Source organism: Talpa europaea (genome assembly GCF_964194135.1).
Source record: "Talpa europaea genome assembly, chromosome: 8".
Lineage (NCBI taxonomy): Eukaryota > Metazoa > Chordata > Mammalia > Eulipotyphla > Talpidae > Talpa > Talpa europaea.
Window position 1 is genome coordinate 28,973,758 of NC_140075.1, and position 19,302 is coordinate 28,993,059.

Here is a 19,302-nt window from a genome sequence, read left to right on the forward strand (position 1 = left end):
CACAATCCCCGGATATAAATTCTATAAGAGCGTAGACTTTGGTTTGTTTTCTTCGCCCTGTCTCGCTGGTGCCTGGCATAAACAGGTGTTCTATGTCTCAATGGTGTCAATGGTGTCGAATGAATGAGTAGTTAGTTGACTGCATAATGGAATTAGACTGGTGATTCAGAGTTCCCAAATTAATTACAACTGGGCAGGAAGGGAGCTCAATCCACCAGATAATCAGGGACTGTCTCTTCATACTGTTCAGATATCAGGTCCGCTTCACCTCCTGCTACCAAAGGGGAGATTTAACCATTGAAACACACACACCAATCTAGGCTTGGAACTCTGTACGAATGATGAGAAGCCATCCACGCCGCTGTGATATGATGCCCCACCCATCCTATGTCAACAATAGAGTCATGACCCTTGGAAGGTTCTGAGATTCTATTGGATGGCTCCAGTGGAAAAAGATTAGACCCTTCAGAAGCAAATTGACTAGGGCAGAATCAGGAAGACCATACATGTCAGAAGGAAGGTAGAGTTGAAGAAATGGAGGAAACCAAAGGACAGAACAAGACAAATCATTTACTTCGACTTGGCTTTTCTGAGCTTTATTTAATTCTAAAGATCTTAATATCCAGATATTCTTGCAGAGGCCATTTAGGATTGCTTTTCAGGGCAGTTATGTACCTACGTCGATGCTCATTGAGCCTTAAAGAAAGCAGCTGGGTCTAGAGCAGAAAGGGATTTAAGAAAAATCAATAACCACTATTGATTATTAATACCTTGTATAAATTTCAAAAGGGTTTCATATTGGTGAACCTTTTGAGTGTATCTGTTAGCAGGACCTATATTGAATTTTCTAGCATTAGCTCTGTATCCTTACTGAGGCATAATTGATCATGGACAGAAGAATCAGAGGGTTGGATTCTGCCATGACCAAAATGTGGAGATTTGAGGGAGGAAACTGGTTAATTCAATTTTATTCCTGTCTTCTGGGACTCTTGGCTAATTACTTTGTGTTTCATAAATACATCCATTTCCCCAATTCATTAGACACTTCTCTACTGGTATTTTAGGGAACCTACAATGGAAGATCACAAAGATCAGCTAGACTACGAGTAAGTAATCGTGACTCTGCAGTCACATCCTGGGACCAAAGTATGAATGAAGCAGGTCTGCTCCTGATGCCTTTCCTCAACTTCCAGTCTCCCTAGAGTCCCCTCCTACTTCCAACCCCAGCTGCACTCCACCATAAACACTCCATGCCCTCCTAAAGAGCTAACTATTGTAAATCCCCCAACCAAGTCAGTACTTCCAAGGTAGGACTTTCTTCTCCACAGTCATCTCTCATTCCTACTCAAAAAAAAAGGTCCTTCTGCCTTACTGTGTTTTTCTCAGGTAATCATTTCAAAGACAAATAAAAGCATGCAAGAAAATAATAAAAGTGTATTGACAGCTTCCCATATGCTAGGTACCTTTTTCTGGAGTATTCCAGAGTTACTATTATTTCATTCAAATTTACTTCAAAAAGATATTTGCATTCCTAAAAGTGAATGTTTGGATCAAATCTCTGTGTGCACAAACAAGTGATTCCCATGGTAGATTCTCAGAAATTGTGTGGCAGACAATGGAGAAGTTTTGAGGTCAGGGAGGGCTTCATTCAAAGCCTTTATTGTGCTGGTGTACTTCTTGTGGCTCTGTATAATGCCAAGCCCGACTCTAAGTGATGTGTCAGGTGCCTAAATAGAAGTGCTCAACGAAACGTATTGCTTGAGCAGATGATATGGTTATTCTGTCTGAAAAAAAAAAAAAAAGATTGCCACAGAAACCATTCTATTCAAGGCAAAAGACTATTTAAGGAAGTAAAAATTTCTCCTGCAACCAGAGTGAGGATATACTATTGTATTGAGTATTTCAGACAAGAAAACCTGGCAAAGATCATCCTGACAAAGTTGAGAATTATTGAAAAAAACTGAAAAGCAAGGTTAAGAAATACAATTTCTTAAAAATTAAAAGGGAAAGGTTTGCTCCCAGAAAGAGCCAAGTTAATAAATTAAATGTCTCTAGATAGCCTCACTGATGCAATTATTACTGGTCTTGATATAACTGGCCCTTGTTCATTTTGGGGGCTGAGTCTATAGGTCAGAAAAAGTGGAAATCTTAAGATTGGCCCAGTCAAAGAAGAACATTAGCAGTTTGAACATGGACCTTGAAAGGGATATGCAGAAAATAGATGAAGCAAATCAGGAACTTCTTCAGAAAATCCATGAGAAAGAAGATGAGATTCAGAGGTAAATGTTGGGGTATCATGAGGGAAGTTAACAGTCCAAAGGAATGGGTGGAGAAGAGACAAAATTGAATTTCCTGTTTGCGCTAGAGAATTCTGTCTTGTGTAGCAGTAAGTTTCTTCTTTATTCTTCGACATTGCTCTGTGGCTCACACCCTAAAATATATCAAATTTGGGATTCCTAAAAATTGGGTGATATATACCTGAGTTGAAAGAAAATTGAGGTGTTTGACTTGCAAATCAAAGGAATCTTACTTTACCCACCTTTAAAATGATTCTGTTTCCAAGGATCCAGGAAACACGGGTTTCCAACTTGAGAGGTGCGTTTACTGTCATTGACATATCATTAAAACAATTGTATGTATTTTATCAGTTCTGAAGCTACCAATACCTCACAGCTTGTATTTGTGTCATCCAGACTAGAAAGTGAGATCATGCAGACCAAAGACGTGGCAGATGAGGAGGAGTGGGTGGAGAACTGCAGCACGATGGAAAGGGAGAAAGCCTTGCAGGAGCTGGAAGAAGAAACAGCCAAACTTGTAAGCAAGAAAAACCGGGAAGAGTCACTTAATACGTCTTGTTCCTCATCTTGCCCCTCATCAACTCTCAGACAGCTCACCCCTCACTTTTACATACAAAGAACAGGTAACTAAAGGGCCTCCCTGGTGGCGCAGCGGGTTGAACACAGCACTGTAAAGCTGTCTGCAGCCTCTGTAGTGCAGGTTCGATTCCTGGCCGGCCAGGGAGAATCCCACACAGCACGGCAGACCTGCTCCCCTCAGCAATGTATGTCGGTCTGTCTGCCTGTTCTGCCCCCAGCTGTCTCCCGTGAATCCTTTCACAATCCCATGCCTCTGGCCTGTATCCCAGCTCTTGTATAAAAATAAAAATAAGCCTTTAAAAAAATTAAAAAAAAATAGGTAACTAAAAAGCCATAACAGGATGTGTCCATGCATGGAAGGGAACATGTGGAGGGCAGGGTTTCTTTGGAAATATTTAATATCGGGCAGCCCCACATGGGCATCTGTATATCTCTAGCACATTAGTGTGTGTGCTTTGAAGTCAAACCACAAGTCCTTTACCTGACTTTGTGCAGCAGAGTTGATACAGGAAAATATCATTGAGGTGCAATGGAGAAGTATCAACTGAAGAAAAGGTGGATGGTGGTGTACAGATGCCCTCAGAGGGTGCTTCTTCTCTTGTCAGGAAAGGAAGAACGAGGCTCTGGTCCACAGTATAGCAGAACTTCAAAAAAAGGTGAGTGGGGTTTTTTGTAGTCCCCAGTGTCCTCACAGCAGCCTCTGATCAAGAGGCAAAGGAGAGGAAGTGATCACGGAGGAATTCACAGGTGAGTGAGGTCTTGCCTGGGTGGGCACTGCTCTGCTTCACTCTCCTGAGGCTGAGACTCATGACCTAATGCTGTGGATTTTCCTCACAGTGTCAGGTGAGAGCAGTAGATGGGGGTATTAGTGATCTTATGGGTTCTTCATTATAGCCCATGAAAATGGATTGTAAAGGAAACACTATTGAAGTGATTGGGACTTTTGTGATGAGCAGCTAATTTTACTTTCATACAAAAAAATGCTTATTTCCACAAGCAACTATAAACCAGAGACACACGGGGCCGGGGTGGGTGGAGCAGGGAGGAGGATCAACGTAAGGGGGTGGGAATTGTATGGGGACTGTAACCAAGATGACAATGCATACATTGTGCAAAAATGAAAAATGATGTAAAAAATATATAAAATTAAAAAATAATAAAAGAAAATATATGAAATGCAAAAAAAAAAATGCTTATTTCCCAAGGATTCCCTTTTTCTTGCCGAGGTCTTTCCCCTACCTCAACTCCTGCTCAGAGGACAGCAAATGACCTATATTGCCCTACTTTCTAACCCAAGCCTGCAGCCCTGAGTAACCCAATATGGACTAGGGGTTCGGGGATATACTTCTGCTTTGAGCAGACTCTACAATAGCTTTGGTGGCCAACACTAGTGAAAAGACAATGAAGGTAGAATAAAGATGTTTCCAAGGGCACCAAGTACCCTTCAAGGAGCTGTCTCCGGGCAGCTGTTTATCAAGGTCAAGCTATTGGTCCTTATATAGTAGAGAATAACTTTGTGTCTGTAATTTTTATTTGATGTATTTTTTATTTGAAACTATAGCTCACAAGCAAATCACAAAAGACAATCAAGTATGAACAAAGCAGTCTAAAAGGAACCCCAGAAGAGTCAAAGGTAAACAAAATAGCAGCCTTGAATGAGTTTGGGTTTTTGTTGACAAAAACTGTCAAAATTAGGATCAATTCTTCATAAATTTAGCCCATGTCAGGCTTAAGCCTAGGTCACTGAGTGATGAATTCTCCTCTGTCCTTAGGAAAGAATTTTGTTCTGAAGCCATGTATTTTGCTCATTCTTCCATGAGGAAGAACAGAACACAAATGCATAAATATACACGTAACAATGGAGGCAGCTGAATCCCTAGTTGAAATCCCAGCCCCGGCACTGTTTCATCCATTTTAATTTGGGCAATTTAATCAATCCTTCCCAAACTTAGCTTGAGAACTGAATGAAATTGTACATATTAAACATTTTTTTTCCTTTTTAAAGGGAAAAATAATTTTAAAGGGATTATTTTAAAGTCTGGCTGAGGTGCATGTATGAATTCACAGAGGTGGAACTAGGTGATGATATGCTAAGCAATTTACATACTATACCTTTAATTCCAATCTAGGAAAAAAACTCAGCTCATCATTCTAATATTCAATGACTTCTACCTCTAAGCACCTCATACAGTACTTTGCACTTCTCCAGTTGTGTTCTAGAACTAAGAACCTGGAGTCAATCATGAACCATCAGATAAAAGAAGAATCAGACTTATTTTTTTAACTAGAGAGCAGATAACATTCTCATTTGGTCTTTTCCATAGAACACATCTTTGTCCTTGTCTTACCTCATTTCTCCCTAACTTCTTGAACCCACACTTTACTTTGAGTATGAAGTCACTGAAGATATGAACACAATGAGAGAGAAATAGAAAAATAAAAGAAGAGAGAATTACTCCTCTACCTTCTGCTGACCTAGTTAGTGCTGGTGTAGGGACAGGAATGGGCACAGAGCAGGTTTTCTATGACCCGAGCAGACAGGGTAAAGGAGGAGAGTCCTGGAGCTCTCAGTGGCATTTGCAGGCTTTTATTGGGATTTACCAGGCACACAGCAGGCAGGGGTACTGGGGCCTGGGAGGCTGGCAGGCTGGGAGGCCTCCCAGCCCCCAGCAAGCCTTCATTCTGTCTGGGCTCTCCAGCATTCTCTGGTGATCTCTGCTGCTCTGCTCTCTCATGGTTCTGCTTCTGCTTCTCTGCTTCTGTTGGCATCCCCATGACGCCACCCTTAAAAGCCCAGTCTCAGCCCAGGGGAATCCCATCTACATATGCCCACACCCTACTCCAGGTGCCCGCCATCAGGCATGCATTCGGGACCACTGGGTTCCATCATCTCTCCTGATGGTGGGAGGGCAGAAAAGCCCTGTAGTCTGACCACACCAAGTAAGCTTATTTGGTCATGCTCAGCCAGGAAACATTGCTGGAAAGAAAAAAAAAACCTGGAGCCTGCAGGGACATTGAGAAGAAACTGCAGTAAGACTAGAAATGGGTATGAAGCCCCTTGACTATCTTTGCCATATAATGCCAGCAGCCAGCAGACTGACTTTCTTCCAAGATCCCTTCTTCTGCCCAGAATAGCTTTTCATGACAGAAACCCCATCAGAATCTAGAGATAAAACTTTAAGCGTAGCTATCCTGGCTAGCATCAAGTGAGCTGAGATGATAAATGACAGATAATCTTTGAGGTTTTTGTCATCCTGGCAGCAATCAACCCAGCCCTCAAGAATTCCAGGGTATCACCTTTAAATCATCTGTTCAACCACCTGTTCTGTAGAACGCTCAGATGGTATCTCTAGTTCTGTGAAATAAGCAGCACCTCTTTTCGCTTCTGTACCTCTCACACGCTGGTGATCAGGTCAGTCTAGTGGTTGTCTGCTTCAATTCCTTGTAACTAAGAGCATTGTCTTGAAACTTATGTCTAAACGTGTTTGCCTCTCTGGTCTCAGGTGTAACTGACTAGAGGGGCAAAGAACAGTTTTGAAAGAGTCCAGATGTGAAATGATGGGACAGAGATGAAAGTGCAGACAATAGAGCTGAAAAGGAAGGAAAGATGCTGCGGAATATATCCCGAATGCACCCATTCCTCTCGGCCTGCTGCACTGTTACTGCTACCCTCTTGCAGCCCTCCAGTACCTCTCACCTGGATGCTCAAGGAGCCTCCTAACTAGTCTTCCTGCTTCTAATTTTACTCCCTAACAATTTACTTCCCACACTTAGCAAAGACTCTTCCTCACACAAATCAGATAGTATCTTTACTACTTGAAGTTCTCTCCTGGCTTCTCACACTGCAATGAGAATAAAAATCGGACTCTTTCTACATACTATAAGAACCCATATAATCTCATCCGTCTACTTTTCCTCAGCTCATCTCCTTCTACCAGTCTCCCCTAAGCTCTGGCCATGTAACTTCTTCATAGACCCCAAATTTGCTACTTCACAGCTTGGTCCTTGTGTAACCTCTGCATGGGATATGTTTCTTGCAGATCGCCTATTGACTAATATTTTTGACTTGGGTTTCAGCCCAATTATCATCTCATCAGAGAGACCTACACCATCACGCACTCATCACTTTATTCTGTTTTTATTCCTATCGTAGCTCTATCTTTACCATGTGTAAGGTCAGGAACAGGACACAGAGCAGGTTTTCTGATCCCATGCAGACCGGGTAAAGGAGGAGTCAGAGTCCTCAGTGGCTTTTTGCAGGTTTTTATTGGGGTTCAGCAGGTACATGGCAGGCAGGGGTGCTGGGGGGCTGGGAGGCGGGCAGTCCTCCCAGCCCCCAGCAAATCCGCACTCTCTCTGGGCTCTCTGCTTCTGCTTCTGCTTCTTTGCTTCTCTCTCGGCTTCTTTTCGGCTTCTTGGCTTCTATTGGCATCCCCGTAACGCCGCCCTTAAAAAGCACAGTCTTAGCGTAGGTGTACCCACTTCAGGTGCCCGCCATTCAGGATCACAGGGTTCCCTCATCTATCCTGATGGCGGGAGGGCAAAAAAGCCTGATATTTTTCCTTACCCTACACCATGTCAACTTATTTTTTATGTCCCACAAGTAGAATGTCAGTGCTCTGAAGCAGAAAGCTTATCAGTCCTGTTCAGCGTAGTATCCCCCACACTCCTCCCACCTGCCACCTCATCACTCCAGTATGTTGGCCAATGTAGAATAAGATTTCTTTTTTTTTTTTAAAGAGGCATGTATTTTATTCATTTATTTGTTTGTTTGTTTGTTTGTTTATACAAGCACTGGGCACAGTCAGAAGCGCGGGAGGGCGAGAGAATTCACCAGAGCCAGAGCGGGGAGCAGAGCAGGCAGAAGGACCGAAGTACACTGCTGAGGGGAGCAGCGGGCGGCAGGAGAGGTCTGCGCGCCATATGGGACCCTCCTCCAGTGGCCGGGGAGCAGCCTGGGATCGAACCGGCGCTGCAGAGGCTGAGGGCAGCTTCGCAACCCAGGGCTCAACCGCTGCGCCACCAGGGAGGCCCTAGAATAAGATTTCATGAGACATTTAAGGAGAGAAAGAGGAAAGAAGGAAAACAAGGAGAGAGAAAGGAGTAAAGAGTGAATATATAAAAGGAAAAGGAAGCATGAAGTTTTTCAAGAATGATATCTTTCTAAAAGAATTAATAAGGAAGCTCAGAATTGAAATTCAGTAGTGAAGGGAACACCTATGAAAGAAAGGTGCTGAGCATGTAGAACAGATGCAACAAGCTGCTGCGAAGGACAGTGGGTGGTTTGATTTCTTATAAATTTTTTAATAGATTTATTTATTTATTTATACAGTCAGAAGCGCGGGAGGGTGAGAGGATTCACCAGAGACAGAGAGGGGAACAGAACAGGCAGACCGACGAAACACACTGCTGAGGGGAGCAGTGGGCAGCAGGAGAGGTCTCTCGCGCCATGTGGGACCCTCGCTGGCGGGCCAGGGATCGAACTGGTGCTGCAGAGGCTGCGGGCAGCTTCACAGCCCAGCGCTCAACCACTGCGCCACCAGGGGAGGCCCTGGATGGTTTGATTTCTCCATCAAAAAGACATCTGAAGTCATACCTGATGTGCCTTTGAGAGTGAATTTCAGAACAGAATCTGTATGGTTTTCAACTTGAGTTATTAGTCTTCTTCCCTCTTATAGGTTAAGTTAAAACAGTTGGAAGCTTCTTGTGCAGACCAGGAGAAGCAGCTGGCCAAGGTAAGGAAGGACAGTAACATCAATGCCATTTCTCCCAAAGGAAAGGAAACTTACTCCTTGATCAATCTAATATGTTTCTCAAATGATTGAGTTCTAAGGCTCCAGATCCAGGACCATTATGAGGCCAAGTTGGGGATGAAGAAACAGAAGATGTCCCTTATTTTGCCTTCTGTAACATATTTTTAAAGGATACATTGTATAATCTATGTTTTCCACAAGTTAGTATCTATTCTTCTCCTGACTGCCTTCCAATGATCCCTCTTTGGCTATAAATTGTGGCTTGTTTATCTACAAAAAAGGAAGTAAGTTCATATGTATACAGCAAAAACAAACTGAGAACTACTTGAAAATCACATTTAGGGTCTGGAAGTAGGACAAAATGAGTAGACTGATGCTCTTACAGCAATTTACTGAGAAATTTATGATGGAATTTTGGCTTCCTAGGTAATGGAAGACTATGCTTTTGTGGCTCAGCTCTGTGAAGATCAGGCCCTCTGCATAAAGGTACCACTCCTCACGTAGCAAAACATTTGCAAGGGTGCAGGATGAAATGGAACCACTTTTCAAAGAATTCTGTCTAGAGCTATTTTAATTCTTCAAAGAGATTTTAGGGTGTCAGCACTCCACCACCCTATCATTCTATTACTACCTGGTCTCCCCAAAATTCTGTGCTCTTAAATTAATAATGGCCACTTACCTATGAATGACTCCAGCTGCCCTAGCGTCCTGTCCATGAAGCACAGGGAGGAATGAATAGTGGTGGGTAGGGAGCTAGAAATAGAAAAATAGATGAAAGTGGGAATAATAAACTTTCATGTTAAAATGTAATTTAAAACATGCTTATTATGTTTAGAAAAAGCACAGAGCTTCTGACTGGTGACTGTGAGTTTTCTATTTCTCTTGAAGAAGTACCAGGAAACTTTGCGGAAAATAGAAGAAGAACTAGAGACTCGGTTCCTTGAGAGAGAAGTGTGAGCTTTGGCAAACAAGGAACATCCTGGTTTTAGTGGTAACTCTATCTCAGCCTGGGTCAGAGTAAACATTCCTCTGACCTGTTCCTATCTGGAATTGAGTGTGCTCCCCCACTACATTGCTTTCCCCTCTTTGTGTTCTGACTCACCCCCACTCAACCATACCAAATTTAAAACCCAGGTCCTCATCCAGTCCTTCTGAAAAGACTGCAGAAACAGATCTTCCCTCAGAATTTTATCACACTATCAATCACTCAAATTTATATTGAGAGGAGGAACATGTGCTTTAAAAGGAGTTGGTGGCCAGGCACCTTTGATAAGTACAATATTCCTTCTATTTCCCAGGAAAGGCCTTAAAACAAATACCCCTAATCTATAGAAATTTAAACCTATTTGATAGGCATCAAACTAACCTCCAGACACACATGAAAGCAACTATATTAAGAAACTCAGAACTGTATATTGTATTGAACCATAAACATTGAAAATTAAAAGTGATAAATAAGGGGGAAGTCCCCCCAAAATACTGAGTTTGTCATAGTCTAAATGGTGAGAAACTTCCATTTCTTGTCCCTATTTATAAATTAAATCTCAATTTAGTCAAGATAAATTTTGATGTATTAACTATCTTGAAATCATGTAATCAAGAGCAAGAGACCCAAACTGTGTACAGCCTCTAAATTAGGGTTATGTATATTTTGTGGCCCAGGGGGCAAGGGTACCAGAACTTGGAGGTTCTCACCCCAAAATAATACTTTCAAGTTTCCCCAGATCTTTCATATACAGGTATGGTTTGACTGCTCAACTGAGATTCTAGAACAGGGCTTCCCATAGAAGTTTCTGTGTTGTCCAATGGGTAGTCACTAAGCATACATAGTTAATATGACTAAAAAGCAGACTTTTATTTTTATTAATTTTGACCATACTTACTTGTAGTTGTTGGCTACAACAGTGGACAGCATAGCTTTAGAAAAATAAAGCTATTTTTAGATAGTACGAATATTTAAGAACAATTTATTCAATCCCTATCTTGGTTCCTCTCCCTCTAGATCAAAAGTCATAAGCATGGATTCTGCAAGAAATAGTTGTAAAAGTCAAAATAACAAGGTAAGCACTCCATCTTTCACGTCACTCAGTGGCATTGCTTTTCAAAAGAAGTTTCAAGAAACTATAAGCTACCAAGCATACACCAATCCTCCATGTGCATTTTCTAAAATATTACTAGATATACTTCCGAAGTATACCTACCCCAAACAAACAAAAAGGACAATTAGAAACAACTGTCTTCCCTGTCTTACAGTCATGCATATAACATATTCCCAAAGAGGTCTGGCCTCGAGCGTAAAAGATTTCAAAAATAGAAGCAAGAAGGAACATTAACAGAGGTTTCACTCTTTCAAGAGGAGGCCAAAGTTCATGTACATCTCTCCTCCTATCTTCTGCAGTCACAGAACTCTTTCCTGATGATCCCAACATGGTCTCACATTTTTCCTGACACAGATCAGGGAAATCTATCACCATCTCATCAGAATCAGTCCATGAGCTAAAAGATATGAAGCCACTGCTGCTTTATGCTACAGCTTCAGTATTGGTTCATATTTGATCATGACGTCACAAACACATATGCAAAGGTCTGAAGGAAACAGAACTGGATGTACAGCACCAGGCCTCTTGACTTCTTGGCATCTCATGACAACAACATAGAACTAAAGAATACATTTTGGGGGGGCTGTAATTTTGCAATTATATTGGCTTTTAGAGTTAAAGTTGACATTCACCAGAAATTTTATGTTATTGAGATAAACGGTCTTCATAATCTTAGAAGAGAGAAATCCTCTCTTCCTTAAAAGCAAATGACAATTGACCATTGTTCTTGCGATGGGGACATCATAGTCCCCATGGTTCCTATTGTCCTGAGCATGATATTCTAGCCCTATTCTTGCATAATTCACTCAGCAAACAAAACTGAAATTAATTGGATTCTATCTCTCTAGAATCAGGCATGCTTCCTGATATGCTGCCAACATCTATTCTCAGTGACTCATCAAAGTAATCCTTTTGACCAGCTATCAGAGAAAATCCAGGGATGTCTTCCTCAATATTATCAGTTTCATGATGGTTCAGTGACCTATGATGTTTGGGCAACTTTTATAAAGAAGCTGCCTAAGCAACTGGCTAGTTGTTCATTCAAGCTATGAGACCAAATTTGTAATCCAGAAAGTTTCTAATTCAATTTTGTGAACCTCATTTCCACAGTTCTAAAATATAATCATAATTTCTCTTCCTTTTTCTCTCACAAGGAGGTTAAAGGAAAATGAAATAATTGAAAAATTACTTTGGAAGATACATGCCACAGAAATCTGGGATACAGCCTCATCTCTATATTTTTATGATTATTAAAACTTAGAATATGCTTATGTAGTTTTCATAGACTAAACTTCTTAAAGGTCACTGGCTCAGTAGCAGATAAAGATAAGATTGAGAGCGTCCAGAATGTGGATTCAGAGCACCCGGACTTAGGCCTCACCCTGCCAGTTACTAGCTATGACCTTGGGAATAATAATATAATATAATATGATATTTTAATAAGAATTGTTATGTAATTATAAAGTTATATTGAAAATTATTTACTAATAATGTTAGCTAAATAAGCTTCTAATGATTGGCTCACCGTATATTATTGGACAGTGATGACAGCTTCAGAAATTGTTTATTTATCAATGTCATTCTTCTCCCAGAATACTTCTTTCCTGAAGAAGATAGCACTGTTCTATAAAAGGTAAACAAAGCTGTGAGTTCTACTCAGGCACCTTAGCAGTTTGCAAAATACAGAAAAGGAGAACCTTATATACACACACTCACACAAACACATTGATACACACACAGTCAACAAACTAAAACCATCATTGACTACACATCTCAGTTGTAATGTTAGAACTTTAATCTCAGCTTTCCAGTATTAGAAGCCAATGACCTGAAACTAATCAGAAATAGGAATCATCACCTATAAGAGATGTGGTAAATCTCATACTTACTTCCTTTCCCATTCATACCTTAAATTTTTTCATGTTTTAATTTTTTTTATTTTCTTACATCATTGTTCATTTTGTGCAATATTTGATTTCTCCCTTTAACACTTTAAATGAGCTTGCCAACCTTGGTAAAACATCAGCACATTACCTGTCTGAACTAAAAAACAATAAAATAAATAGGTGAGGACTTCTAAGTGCAAATATACCACTGCCTAACAATAGACAAATATCAGGGAGAGAATGACTGTGAAGAAAAAAAGATGATGGTACCTAACAGTATCCAGCACATAATTACTAAAAACTACTTGTTAAACTGAATAAGAACTCAAGATTCCAACAACAAAATGGATATTAGTCCTGAGGGAATCACTATAATAGCAAAGTAAAATTTGTATTCATGAAGTCCCTGCATTTTCAAGAAAAGGTCAAATTATATTCAATGTAATTCTGTTTAAAAAGGCATAGAGAAATATATATTCAAAGAGGTATGAAATATGATTTAGAAAGAATTCCATCAAAATGATTAATATAAAATTATTGGTGCTTAAAGGTCAGTTTCAATTGTCTGGAATATTTGCCTAAGGGGGATATCCCTTCATATCAGATAAATGAAGTAATACATGTTTTGATATTGTTTAATACAATAGCCATTAAACAACTAGCAGGATTTTCCCCAGAACTCCTAGGCTGCCTTCACCTCTACTTTAATACCAGTGCTCAACATGGATTTGTCCATGTAGAATCCTAGGATTAGAACTGTCTGCCTTAATGGGTGGTTTGATAGAGGGTGAGCAGAAACATACACATATGGAAGAGCAAAATGTAACCCCAAAAATTAAAATAAAAATTTATAAAAAAGATGATCTGCCTCAAAGAGAGTTAGTATACTGAAGACAAATACAGTCTGCAGTCTAGCTCATCACATTAAACTGCAAATGTCTTTCTTTTTCTGTTTCAACTTCCTATAGGACATTGTATACCGGACATATCGCTCTCTTATCTCACTTCTCTCTGATTCAAGAGATAAGAAAGCCAAGTTACTCATAAGATTTTCCCCAGGAATGTCCTCCCAGATGGAAAGAGGTCTATGAAGGGCTTCTGATTTAATTCTGCCCAAGATGCTATACTAGAATGGTTCTTGGCTCCAGTCCCAACATCAACTCTAGAAGAAAACTTAAGAAAATTAGTGAAGAGGTTTTTTTTTGACTAATAAATATAGGTTGACAGTGAATTTGTCCCGGGGCAGAAGATTGCCCAGAAGAGTTGGATACATGTAATATAGGAAGGGAAACAGTGGAAATTTGCTCATACAAATCACATAAAAGCCACAGGGAAAAAAATAAATCATCAGTTAAAGAAGAAATCAAGATGACTGTAAGGAAATTCCAGGAATTTATTAGAAAGTATTAATGATAATATGAAAGAAAAGAAATACCATGAGCACAGATAGGAAGCCTTCATATCACTGATATATCAATTATCTTCAAGTGATTAACAGAATCAATTCAATTCTAATCAAACTCCCCAAATACTTTTCATGGAGTTGAATTAAAATGACTCTAAAATGTGCTCTATATCAAAGAGTTAAAAGGTCAAGAATAACCTGGACAATTTTAAAGAAAAACAAGAAGTAGAAAACATGCCCTTCCAGATGTCAGGATTTACCATGAAGCTACAGTAATTATAATAGGGCAGTACTGGTAGAAACAGGAAAATCAATCCATGGACTGGAACAGAGTCCCAAAACAGTGCACATATAGAAGTTTGGTAGGTGACAGCGATTTTATGTCAGAGAGGAAAGAAAGAATTGCTCAAAAACCACAGCAGGGAAAAAAGTGAGATTAGATAGAGGGCATCAGAAAAAAAATGAGACAGAGATAAACAAAAAGCAAGCTTAGATGTGTTAAGGACCTAAATGTGAAAAATATAAAAATCTTAAAAGAAATCAAACATTGTACAAAAACAAACAATGATGTAAGTTTTTACATCATTTGTAATATATATATAAAAACATATATGTTTTTACATCATTGTTTTTGTACAATGTTTGATTGTTATATATATAGTTTATATATATATATATATATATATATAAAACCTCCTATGGTTTACAAACAAAGGGCAGGGAAGAAAAAAAGAGAGACAAAACTAGCAGGCAAACTATAAGTTGGAGACATACAGTAGAGGAAGGGAGGTAGAAGGAACAAAAGAGGAGGGAAAAGCACAAGAGACTATGGCAACAATTCACGGTGACTTGGTGGTGGGAATTTTATGAGGACTACACCTGAGGGGAAAAAATCAAACATTATACAAAAATGAATAATGATGTAAAAAATATATATTATATATATTTAAATTTTTAAAAGTTAAACATTAAACATCATCTCATGGTTTCTATGCAGCAGAAATTCAAGAGCAGCTTAGCTCAGTGTCTACTATGAAGGTACAGTTAAGATGCGGGCCTAAGTAGAGTTATCAGAGCACAGCTCCAATTGCCTGAACCTCTTCAAAGGGATGTTTGGATGTCCTCACAACATCCTGAGAGTAAAGAGGAAGCCACAATTCCTTTAGGATGTGGTCTAGGGAATCACGTACTATCATTTCCATGATGTTCTATTTATTTAGAGGCAAGCAGTCAAGTCTAAAGGGGAATCTTTTGAAAGAAGGGAAGAGTATCAAAGAATTTGTTAACATATTTAAAAATTCATATTTTCTCTTAAGAAATGAGTATCTTTTGGGTGTTGGAATAAAGGCAGTAATTTTTAGACAAGAAGCAGAAAAGCATTTATTCTAATTAAAGGTTGCTAGACTATTAAAATTTAACAACTTTTGCTCTTTCACACCTTAGAGCAAATGAAAGTTAAAAACTTGAGGGAAGATAATCAAAACACACGTAGTAGGAAAGGATCGTATCAAGAACACACAAAGAACTCCTACTAGTCAATGGAAAAACCCAATAACCTCATAGATAAATAGTCAAGAGGAGACACACAAAGTCAATAAACCTATGAACAGATGTTCACTGTCACTGTTCATCAGGGAAATGTACACCAAGACCACAATGAAATATAACTTCACATTCATTTTATTGACAAAACTTTGAAAATCTAGTATCCAGTGCTCAAGTGGATTTGAAGCTATGCAACCTGTACCCTGCTTGTGGGGTATAAATTAATGCAATTATTGTGAAAAACAGTTTTTCAAGACAAAAAAGGTAAAGGAACAAGATCATTTCAAATAGGGATAAATGCTGAAGGAAAATTAATGCAGTGATGGGCGGAGAGTAGCTGGCAGGTCAGCATGTAGGAAGGGGCCTCCTTCATAAGGCCCTGTGGGAGGAGAGACAATTAGTGAATTGTGTGAATATCAAGGAGCCAGACATGCATTTGGGTATAAATTGTTATAATTGTTAAGTTTTCTAAACTCTGGTTAACAGTTTCTTGGGTTTTTTCCCTTTTCAGGATTTTTCGATATTTCTTTTTTACCACCCTGTTTTCCCTGAAACTGCTGGGCTACTTGATTTTCCATATAACTTTTATAAATCCAGACCTCCTTATCAATGTACTGCCCAAGTTACTGAGCAGGGACATCATGTGGAAGCTCCGATGCCTCCTCTTTCCATCTCTGACACTTGAGACAGAGGACATATTACCCCACTGATCCTCAAGAGATGTCCTTGAACAAAAGAAGGCAAGTGGCGTCTGAGTCTGCAGACTACATGCTGGAACTATCTGCTGGATGGAAGAGGTCCTCTTCAGTTTTTCCCTTGAGATTTGCCTACTTGATTATCTTCCTTCCCCAGGTTCTTTACGAAATTGACCTTGCCCAGCAAAGAGCTCTGTCAATAAATTTCTCTGACTATATGGAAAAGCTCAGTAGTACCAGATAGTTTTAAAAAAGCACTTGGTCATTTTTGAAATAATGTTATATATGATAAGCAAACTTTAAAACGATTGCTTCTTAGTGAATCTTAAAGATCTCAGAGACTGGATCTCTGCCATGTGGAAGATTGCTCACTACTTATATTAGAACTCCCTGCTTGCAGGTGACCTTAAGCTTAAGCTAATTTATAAACTTACAGAAGGAAAAAAAAACTATTTCGTCATAGAACTTAAAATCTGTGGTTTCAAGCATGGCTAAATGCAGAAACCTAAAAAAAAATGTCATTGAAGATTCTTGAAGATTCTCTCTTTCCCTTCCCAACCTCCACCTCTTCTTCCAGCTCCTCTCTTTTCCTCTCTCTTCTCTCTTTGAATGGGCATTTTTTTTTAAAGATTTATTTATTTATTTATTTATACAAGCACTGGGCACAGTCAGAAGCGCGGGAGAGTGAGAGAATTCACCAGAGCCAGAGCGGGGAACAGAACAGACAGACTGACGAAATACACTGCTGAGGGGAGCAGCGGGCGGGCGGCAGGAGAGGTCTGCGCGCCATGTGGGACCCTCCTCTGGTGGCCGGGGAGCAGCCGGGGATCGAACCGGCGCTGCAGAGGCTGCGGGCAGCTTCGCAACCCAGCGCTCAACTGCTGCACCACCAGGGAGGCCCAGAATGGGCATTTTTTTAGTGGCAAGTAGCTACCAACAGCCCAGATTCCTTACTACCAGATCAATAATCAGTAGAATGAAATACTCTTTGCAACAGCTCCAGCAATACGTCCAGAGCAGCTGGCTTAGCTGGGGTCAGCTGGCTAAATAGCCCTCAATTAGTGTGGCCGAAGGGATGATTGGTCAAGCATGAATTCTCAGACCTAATGTTTAACCTTTTTTAAGGGATAGTGGAGATAAGGGATCAAGACAGAGACAGGGAGCGAGCCCATCTAAAGTATAAGGCATGTTTTTTCCCAGAGAAGAGTGCTTAATTCCCAAAGAAGGAGTAACGGACAGTGAACAGGCAAAAACAGACATACACGAAATCACTCATTTTAGTTCTACACATAAACGGCCCATTAAACTCTCAAAACTATAGCTCACTTCATGTACCTTCCTACCAATAAAAATTATAATTTCTAGAGATCATGCAGTGAGAGTTTTAGAAAGCTACTGCAAAGAACACACCATAAGAACCATGACAATAACCAGGTCTTCTCTGGGGCAAAAGCAAGGATTTTAAAGTAAATAGCATTTGACTGACAAACTGCTCACAAGCTCTGGGTAACCTCAGAACAGTCAAACCTCTTATTTTTCCGATTCTTTGCTGAAGCATCCGCAGGCCTTATTAAGAATATGCAGTCCAATTCTCTCTTAACTCTCTCCCTCTCCCCTCCATTGTCAGGAGCCTTTTCAGCTCTGAATTCTAAGAGCAAGGAGGGGTCATCCCAGCTTCCACACCAACTGAAAAGAAATCAGACTCTTTGGTCCCTGTCATTCCTTCTTGAGGCCACACGATGTCACTGTTGAAAATTAAACCTAGCTGGGTTGAACAAATAATTATCCAAATTGGGACACATCTGATAATAGAAAAATATTCTATTAATAAGTATGCCAGAACAACAGAAATCAGACAGGACAATTTCAGCAAACTAAAACATATGGTTAGTGTACATGCAGTCCAAAATCCTATTTACATTGTGTATTTTGCTAAGGCATGTGGGTCTCATTCTTTATAGAGCCAAGAATGCCCCCTAATTCGGGTTCCAGTGCCAGAGTTCAAGGTACATCTCTCCATCCTTTCACATCCCCAGCCCTCTGTTTTGTGTTCAGTTTCCTAGAGGATCAGGATTGATTCTAGTTTCTTCCACCCTCACCCTTGTCTCTTCAGGAAGCCCTTTAGTCTGGGAAATCAGCCTACTTCAGAGGACCATCCCTCTGGAGCTCAGGAATCCTTCCTTCTGAAGACTCTAGAAACATAAGGGCCAATGATACACTCCAAGGGCCACACCTTCCCTTACAGGCACTTTCCAGGCTTTTCTGGAACTTCTGCCCCTGGAGTAGAGAAATATTAGTTTACTAAAAGGCAAGTCTGATCTGTCATTCTTTTCTATGGTCAAGCCTGGATTTTCTAAGCTATATCAACTAGCCTGTTTAAGCATCTACATTTTAAGGTAATTATCGCTTGGAGTGGTAAGTTCATATTGTTCAGAATTCAAGAACAGAAGAGAAAAATACAGTTTTTAAATTCCTAACATTATGTGTAGTTTGGGAGAGATAGAGATGAAGATACAACATCTGCCCTTGGGAAGTTAGAGGGCAGATAGATGCAGCACATGCATAGATGAGTCCTACAAAAAAAAAAATTGGAAAAAGGAGTGATTCCCACGCTTATATCCAATAGGAAGTGACATCATAGCCACAGATTATGCAGTCTGGGAGAGAGAATGACATGCCAACCACAAAACAAGCTGACCGTGTGTCAGCAGAGTCATTCTTTATTGAAAAATTAAAATCATCTCTACCCATTAAACAGAAATACAAAAAAAAATTAATCTGTAAATTGCCTAGAATGGGTAAATTCTTAAGCACAGGCTTCAGAGAAAACCAAATATCTTCCTGCTGGCAATTATTTGAGTAATTCCCAAACAACCATAGTTCAACAAGTTGTTCACTCTCCACACTTAACAGAAATCTCTTCCATCCATCATGTCAGTAAAGATCTGCCCTTCGCACACCACTTGTTTCTGCACTGAATGGCAGTGGAATTCTGGATCCCTTGAATCAGGCCATTTCTTCCTCTGTGTGGCCAGTGCTGCAT

The 19,302-nt window shown here is 40.0% G+C and overlaps 1 protein-coding gene across 1 annotated transcript; it reads left to right on the forward strand.

Annotated features, from left to right (window-relative positions):
• Positions 1–421: 421 nt before the first annotated feature.
• Positions 422–12,155, forward strand: TMCO5A (transmembrane and coiled-coil domains 5A; the record flags this gene model as incomplete). The annotated part of the gene is made up of 11 exons (XM_084240126.1): positions 422–520; positions 1,065–1,106; positions 2,130–2,279; positions 2,694–2,814; positions 3,482–3,532; positions 4,438–4,509; positions 8,555–8,611; positions 9,056–9,115; positions 9,518–9,582; positions 10,632–10,689; positions 12,030–12,155. The coding sequence occupies exons 1-11, from the start codon at positions 507–509 to the stop codon at positions 12,153–12,155; spliced, it is 816 nt and encodes a 271-aa protein (XP_084096252.1). The 5' UTR covers positions 422–506.
• Positions 12,156–19,302: the final 7,147 nt, after the last annotated feature.